Source organism: Lasioglossum baleicum, unplaced genomic scaffold (assembly GCF_051020765.1).
Source record: "Lasioglossum baleicum unplaced genomic scaffold, iyLasBale1 scaffold0059, whole genome shotgun sequence".
In the NCBI taxonomy this organism is placed as follows: Eukaryota; Metazoa; Arthropoda; class Insecta; order Hymenoptera; family Halictidae; genus Lasioglossum; species Lasioglossum baleicum.
Window position 1 is genome coordinate 298,896 of NW_027469119.1, and position 8,175 is coordinate 307,070.

At 49.3% G+C, this 8,175-nt stretch overlaps 2 protein-coding genes across 2 annotated transcripts; both read left to right on the forward strand.

Annotated features, from left to right (window-relative positions):
• Positions 1-239: 239 nt before the first annotated feature.
• On the forward strand, positions 240-2,073 carry LOC143219694 (uncharacterized). Its single transcript, XM_076445563.1, has 2 exons — positions 240-1,986; positions 2,069-2,073. The coding sequence occupies exons 1-2, from the start codon at positions 240-242 to the stop codon at positions 2,071-2,073; spliced, it is 1,752 nt and encodes a 583-aa protein (XP_076301678.1).
• LOC143219707 (uncharacterized) lies at positions 2,035-5,667 on the forward strand. Its single transcript, XM_076445580.1, has one exon. The coding sequence runs from the start codon at positions 2,085-2,087 to the stop codon at positions 5,427-5,429; it is 3,345 nt and encodes a 1,114-aa protein (XP_076301695.1). The 5' UTR covers positions 2,035-2,084; the 3' UTR covers positions 5,430-5,667.
• Positions 5,668-8,175: the final 2,508 nt, after the last annotated feature.

The window sequence follows — 8,175 nt, forward strand, 5'->3', positions numbered from 1 at the left end:
CGATTCTTTATTGCTTCAGTCAATCATACAATTGTGCTGAACGTTGTACATAATTTGTATAAAGTTTTGTTGAGACTACCGCCAGACGGAATAAAGTGTGCTCGTCCAAATTCGGTGAAGTTCATTGTCCCGTCTGATCTCAAACATTTGGTCCTTCGAGCCGGATTCAGTGCTGCAGTTCACTGAAAATTTACAAGTGATTTTTAACCGCTGTGCGTTTGAAATCGTGAATACAAACAATGGCTGACCTTGTCAGTAATCAGCAACTCATCGGCCAACGGATTTCCCGACTCGTTTCAAACATCAAAAAACGGGGAAAGGCCAACATTTCGCTGGGATTACTGCAATCTGGCCTTACTACCCTCCAAGAGCTATGGTCCGATTATCGAAGGGGAGATTCCGCCATCAGAGCCGCCGCTGAAAAGGATCCTAAATTAAAGGAAAGTGCATACATCCAGGACGACGAGTACGAAGAAGTGCAACTGGTCCACATGGAACAGACTGGAGTGCTGAGAGACATGATTTCGGACCTCAGGGCATCCGCGACCGTTAAAGAATCTCCGAATTCAAACTCAACGGTCGTCGAGACGGGCACTCAGAGGTCGCGCGCCGTGTTGCCAAAAATGCCTCTCCCATCTTTCGACGGACAATACAAGGACTGGCCGTCCTTTCGTGACTTGTTTACCTCACTGATAATCAAGGACCCGACTCTTTCGCCTGTAGAACGTCTGCACTATCTTAAAACCTGCATGAAGGGTAGCGCCGCAGCCTTACTTAAAAATGTCAAGACGACTGCCGAAAACTTCCAGGTCGCGTGGGAGAAACTTGAAAACCGCTATGAGAACCGTCGAAAGCTGGTCCAAGCCCAGATCAGACTCCTTTCGAAGCTATCTCCAGTTCGCAAGGAATCCGCCGTCGAATTACAGCGACTTTTCGACGAAACGTTTGATGCCGTCGATGCCCTCATAAACCTTGACAGACCTGTGAACAACGCCGAAGACTGGATCGTTGAATTAACCACACAAAGGTTGGATCAACAGTCACGACGTGAGTGGGAGGATTTAGTCAAGCGATCAAAGGACATTCCCACTATGGAGCAGTTGAGGGAGTTTATGCTCGGGCGCATACAAACCTGCGAAGAACTGGAAGCTCCGCCGGAAAGAGAGTCAGCTACGATCAAGAAGACTGCAACCAAGAGCTTCAAGGTCCATCAAGTTTCCAAGGCCAGCCCCTCGGGAAGATCCTGCAGCCTTTGCCAGGATCAACACTTCATCCAACACTGCAAGCAATTCCGTGATAAGTCGCCTTCTGAACGAAAGGACGCTGTTCGTGCATTAAACATCTGCTTCAACTGCCTTGGAAACCACCAAGTTAATGATTGCAAGTCCCCGAAGCGATGTCAGCGATGTGAAGGCAAGCATCACACGCTGATACACGAAGCAGTTCAATCTCGACAGGAGAATAATGCAGCTGGGGCCTGCGTGCAGCAGGTATCTACTCACGTGAGTAACGCTTCGGTGATTCTCGGTACCGCTCGTGTTTTAGTTCTAGGCCCACTCGGACAAAGCAGCCTCGCTCGCGTACTCATCGATCCCGGCAGTGAGGTTTCCTTAGTCTCAGAGGCTCTTGCTCAACGACTCGGCCTTCAAAGAAGTCAGGCTAGGATTCCTCTTCGTGGCGTTGGAAAATGCAGAGCGCAGTTCACTCGAGGGAAGACTGTTCTCGCAAATGCTCCTCATCACGAGCAAAGGAGAATCTTCGAGGTTCCTGCCTACATTCTTCCCGAACTCTCCAATTACCAACCTCGAAATCTACCCTCTCCCAGCTCCTGGCCCCACGTTAAGGGGTTGAAACTCGCCGATCCTGTCTATCACCATACCGATCCGGTAGACATCCTCCTAGGAGCCGATTCCTACGACCTCGTTCTCTTGGAAGGCGTCAAGAAAGGGCCGCCACACACTCCAGTCGCTCAGGAGACCCACTTCGGCTGGATTCTGACCGGAGGATCTGGACCGTCAAACTCTAACTGTTCGTCTGATCGCACTGAGGCTCCAGTACTTCACAGCAGGGTAGACCAGGAACTTATGGCTTCCTTATCGAGGTTCTGGGAGCAGGAGGAAGTCGAGGCAATGATTCCTGGCACGGAAGACGACATCCGAGCTGAGGAACACTTCTCCAAAACTTACGCCCGTCTACCTGATGGTCGCTTCATGGTGCGTCTGCCGTTCAAGGACACTCCAGAGTTGGGAAACTCACGACACACCGCCGTGAAAACTCTTGATGGTCTAAGCTCCAGGTTCCGACGCTCTAAAGAGTTCAGGCTCGCCTATCAAGACTTCCTGACCACCTACGAGGCACTAGGGCACATGTCGTCGACTCCACCTTCTTCCGGTTGTAACTCCTATTACCTTCCTCATCACGGAGTGCTGCGTGAGAGCAGCAAGACTACCAAACTTCGAGTAGTCTTCAACGGCTCAATGCCTTCTTCTAATGGGAAGTCACTCAACGATTTCCTTCTTCGGGGTCCTAATCTACTGCCTAATCTTGCTGACGTACTTCTGAGATGGCGGCGACACCGATTCGTGTTCTCAGCCGATATCGAGAAAATGTATCGGCAGATTCTCGTTCATCCTGAAGACCGAAGGTGGCAGCGGATCGTGTGGAGATCTGGAAAGAGGGAAAACATACTAGATTACGAGCTTAACACTGTAACCTACGGACTTGCCTGTGCACCTTACCTGGCAATCCGATGTCTTCACCAACTCGCCCAACTGGAAGAGCTACGGTATCCACGAGGCTCCCACACCGTACTGAGGGACATATACATGGACGATGTCCTCACCGGAGCTGACTCCCTTCCAGAGGCTCGTCTGAAACAACTTGAGGTCCGAGAGCTCCTCATGGCGGGCGGATTCCCACTCAGGAAGTGGGCCTCCAACTCTCGGGAACTTCTGGAAGGACTCTCCATCGACGAGCGGAAGGGAATCGTCGAATGGGACTCTCTCACTTTACACAGCGTCCTAGGTATCCAATGGCTCCCTTCCTCTGACTGTTTTCAGATCTCCGCTGCCACTTCGATTCGGAACACTGGCTACACTAAGCGAGCGGTGCTCAGCGGGACGGCACAACTCTTCGATCCCCTTGGCTGGTTGGCTCCCGTCACTATAGTCGCAAAGGTTCTCATGCAGTCTCTGTGGCTCCTCAAGATTGACTGGGACGCACCTCTACCAGGAAGGGAGGAACTCATCTGGCAGAAGTTCCAACAGCAGCTGCCCACGCTGCAAACTATTCGAGTCCCACGCTGGCTGGGTATCAGTGGCTCCAAGCAAACTATCGAGATCCACGGATTTGCTGATGCTTCCGAGCGAGCATATGCGGCTGTGGTTTACTCTCGAGTCCTCGATGAGAGGGGAGTTGCCACCGTTTCACTCATCGTCGCCAAATCCAGGGTAGCTCCGTTGAAGAGAGTCTCACTACCGAGACTGGAGCTCTGTGCAGCGTTCCTGTTGGCCAAACTCACCGACCACATCACCAAGGTGCTCGACTTGCGGGATATCGGACTACATCTTTGGTCCGACTCCTCGGTGACTCTCAGCTGGATTCAGGGGCATCCATCTCGTTGGCCGACGTACGTGGCCAACCGAGTCGCCGAAATCCAGAGGATGGTGCCTCTAGCCAAGTGGCATCATGTACGAAGTGCCGAGAACCCTGCAGACTGTGCATCCAGGGGCCTGTATCCAACCGAGATGGTAAACTTCGAGCTTTGGTGGCGAGGACCCGAGTGGCTTTCTTCATCCGGACACTTCCCGGAGACCGTGAGCAGCGAAGCTCACCCCGAAGTCACTGAACCACTCGTTCATCACGTGGCTCGCCGACCAGAGGGATCTGCATGCTCCTTGATCGAGCGGTTTTCTAACCTGACTCGCCTACTACGAGTTCTGGCTTGGTGTCGTCGTTGGAAACCTGGACAACGAAAAACGGAATCAATTCTCACTGCCTCCGAGATACAAGCTTGTAAACTCACTCTATTGCAGCTGGAGCAAGCTGCACACTTCATGGAGGACATCAGGGCCCTCCGGAAAAACCAACCGGTGCCCTCCAAGAGCCGGCTAGCAAAGCTCAGTCCTTTCCTAGATCCTGAAGGAGTACTGCGCGTTGGCGGCCGCCTCCAGGTCACCAACCTCACCTACGACAGGAAGCATCCCGCTATACTTCCAGACGACTCCGCCTTGGCAAGGCTGTGGGTAGACGCAGCGCACAAGCGGTGCCTCCACGGAGGAACTCAACTGACTCTCGCTACTCTGCGTCAAGAGTGCTGGGTCCTCAAGGGTCGTCATATGGTCAAGTCCTGTATCAGACATTGCACCACTTGTATACGTTGGAAGGGTCAAACTGCACAACCAAAAATGGGAAATCTTCCATTACCACGACTAACTCCTTGTCGTCCTTTTTACAGATCTGGAATTGACTATGCTGGGCCAATACTGCTCAGATCCAGTAGTGGCCGTGGTCAGCGCACCTCGAAGGGATACATCGCCGTATTCATTTGCCTCGTCACTAAGGCCGTACATCTGGAGGCTGCATCGGATGGGTCCACCGATACCTTCTTGGCCGCTCTACGACGCTTCATGGCACGGCGTGGTCGCTGCTCCGAACTTTACAGCGATTGTGGACGGAACTTTGTAGGCGCTAACCACGAACTGCGTGCCCTTCTACGCGAATCGGAGAAACAGGGAGGAGGCCCATTCGCCGCAGCTTCCAGAGAAGGAATTACCTGGAGATTCAATCCTCCTTCCGCTCCTCACTTCGGCGGACTCTGGGAGGCAGCTGTTAAGTCCGTTAAGTATCACCTCCGCAGAATCATTGGCGAGCAGAGATTGACCTTCGAGGAGCTGACCACGCTTCTGACGGGTATCGAAGCTTGTCTCAATTCCAGACCTTTATTGCCTATGTCAGACGACCCTGAGGATCCAGTTGCTCTAACGCCTGGTCACTTCTTGATCGGGGAACCTCTCATCGCAATCCCGGAGCCCAGCCTCGAGGACCTTCCAGCATCACGCTTGTCTCGTTGGCAATTATTGCAACAAATGCAGCAACATTTCTGGAAGCGCTGGTCACGGGAGTACTTAAATTCACTACAAACTCGAGGCAAATGGCAAAGGGACAAGGCACTAATCAAGGCCGGAATCCTCTGCCTTATAAAAAGTGAGCTTCTTCCTCCCACTCAATGGCCTCTCGCTCGCGTAATAAACGTGCACCCGGGACCAGATTCTTCTATTCGAGTCGCAACTGTTCGTACTGCCAAGTCGCAATTTCTTAGGCCTGTACACAAACTAATTCCATTACTAGCGCCGAACGATGCTGAGACAGATGCTGGAAGGGAACCCGAGGCAGGCGTATCACGCGATTATTCCAATTCTCATCTGTGAAATTTCGAGCGCGTATCAATTTTAGGTTAAGCACTGTACAATTCGCGTCACCAATTAACTAGCAACATCATTTACTTAGGGTAGTTTCACTCACCTCATTATTCACTTCATTTTAATTGTATCCATCTCGGCAATCATTAGCACTGTAAACTTCCATTTTTGCACTCGCGTCTCATCGTCCATTTACTACGTCGCACGTTGCCAACCCAATCATTCTTCTCAATTTCGTCAATGAATGACGAGGCGGGCGGAATGTTTGGGATTGGCTGCGCGTACCGCGAGATCGTGACGCACGATCCACCACGCAGCCCAGTGATTGGCTGCTCCGCTCGCCGTCGCGAGATCGATGATCGATCAGCAGCGCGCCGCGCGATAGGCTGTCACCGTCGGATCGATTATCGACCTGCCTGGTGAAATTCCATTGGTCGAGATTTTCGATTAGCAGGTCATCGTTCCGACGGAGAGAGAAATTCCGCTCTTCTGATCGATCGTCGAATCAATCGCTGATTAGCTTCGGTACGAAAGTCGCGCGTCGTCAGACCAGTCTTTTTCGGTTAACAGCATTCGTTTATAACTACGTTCTCAGCACCGCTGCTGTGAACAATCACGTTCTTTCGGAACTACTTTATTCGATTCTTTATTGCTTCAGTCAATCATACAATTGTGCTGAACGTTGTACATAATTTGTATAAAGTTTTGTTGAGACTACCGCCAGACGGAATAAAGTGTGCTCGTCCAAATTCGGTGAAGTTCATTGTCCCGTCTGATCTCAAACAACTCTTGTATTACGCATTAATTCATACAGTCATGCTTGAGAGGTATTATCTGTTGTAGACGGCAGACTATTTTCTTTGCATACTAATTGGCTAGCGATATGGTATGCAACGATCTCACCTTGAGCGTCTGCAGAGTTCATTGAAACGAATATTTGTAAATATTCCAAAGCTATCTACCAACTACAACCAATTACCGCTGACAAAAGAGACATGAATGACGTAGCCAAGTGCCTGATTGGTTGGGTTGTAGGAGCATGCATTCTATTGGTCGAAGCGGTTACACACACTACTACTGCTACGCAGAACGATAGACTCCTCCTGCTTCTGTACCACCCCCTCTCCCCCCTCTCCCCCCGGAGACTTTCCTGACCAAGAAGCATTGTCTGTAGACTATATTTTAGTCATCTTTAACGGTTTTTTAGACATTTTTTCATTAAAAAGTTGTTTTATTTAACCATGTATAAGATAGACACAACTCATTATAATCCACATTCATCTGTACCACGTGGTAGCGGTTGAATCGTATCAGGGTCCACTCCAATCGGTACATTGCCACAGCTTTTTCCACGAATAAATTGACATTTTCTTGACCATTTTTGATGTTCTATCACCGGATCATCCTCTTTTTCCCATTCATGCAGTTGTAAACCACACTCGAAACACTCCATCCAATCCTTCAAATCTATGTAGAAAAATCCTGCTGCGGCAAGATCTTTAGGATTCACAATATCATTATATTGCCAGTTATCAAAACTCTGAAGTCTCACATTTTCAATACGATAATCATGCGGTTGGTCTGATAGGGATATTCTGCGAGCAAAGGGCATCATATAATAAATCCAGTCTGTAATTCATATAATATTTTTATTTAGCCATTCGCGAAATGTGAAAACTTCGTTTAAACAACAATGGTTACTTTTCGAGGAGTAACTGTGAAGCTGACATATGTAATTTGTGAAAACATGATATCCTGGATCAGTTACTAATACATCATATTTGGGACAACCAAATGACTCTAAATTAATTGACGGTATTCCCGCATGTTTTAGTACTTTTTGCTCAAAAGACCCCCCCTTGTATGCAACTAAAGGCGATTCATAGTTACACACAAAATTACGCAGTATATCATATATGTCAGCTTGATCGTATGTTTCATGTCCAAAATCTTTGAAGGGTATTCCATGTATATTATGTGTACAATAACTAATAGTTCTTCTAGCAGCATATGGCAAATCATAAAAACGCATTCCAAGCTTAAAGTCGACTTTCTTGAATAATTTATCATTTGTGGTTACAATTGCTAAGTCGACTTTCTTGAATAATTTATCATTTGTAGTCACAATTGCTAGCTCTTTGCAGAGAAATGTCTTGTCAACCATAAACCCATCCATGTCCATAATATGAGTAATTTGATTCATCTACATGTCGCGGCAGAAACATTTTGGCGCGACCCGTGCGCCCCGGCGTTAATACGTTTCATCGTCGCGTGTCGGCTGTCGAGTATTCTGACCGTTTGACTCTGCGGAGACACTGATCTCGATCGTTCGAGCGCTAAACAAAATCTGCCGGCCGGTCTCGGGCCATCGAGGGCCTTGCCTCGCATTCTCCCCACTCCGCAGAGTCACTCCGTCCACGTGCACGCATTCTAAAAGGGAGCCGATTTTGTTTGTCGCAGCCGCTCAAACGTTTCGGCTGCGCGTAAGAGAAACCGATCCCGACTCTTGCGGCCGATCAAACGTCTCGGCCGCGCTACAATGTAAATGCACGCGCGAGCACTCAGCAGCCGACTCCTGCAACTTCCAACGGCCAATCCTTAACCAATGCTTATTCTAAAAACGCGTTTAAATCTACGACACGGCCGGACTGACATGTCACGCGTCCTCGCGTGTATCTGCAACAGAACAATTCCTTCATATTACATTCATAGTTCGGCCTTCCTGACGTACAAGAGGTAACGAAAGTATTAACTT

Bases quoted from the DNA above. Each gene is read 5' to 3' on its own strand.
- LOC143219694 (XM_076445563.1), top strand. From the start codon at position 240: ATGGCTGACCTTGTCAGTAATCAGCAACTCATCGGCCAACGGATTTCC.
- LOC143219707 (XM_076445580.1), top strand. From the start codon at position 2,085: ATGGCTTCCTTATCGAGGTTCTGGGAGCAGGAGGAAGTCGAGGCAATG.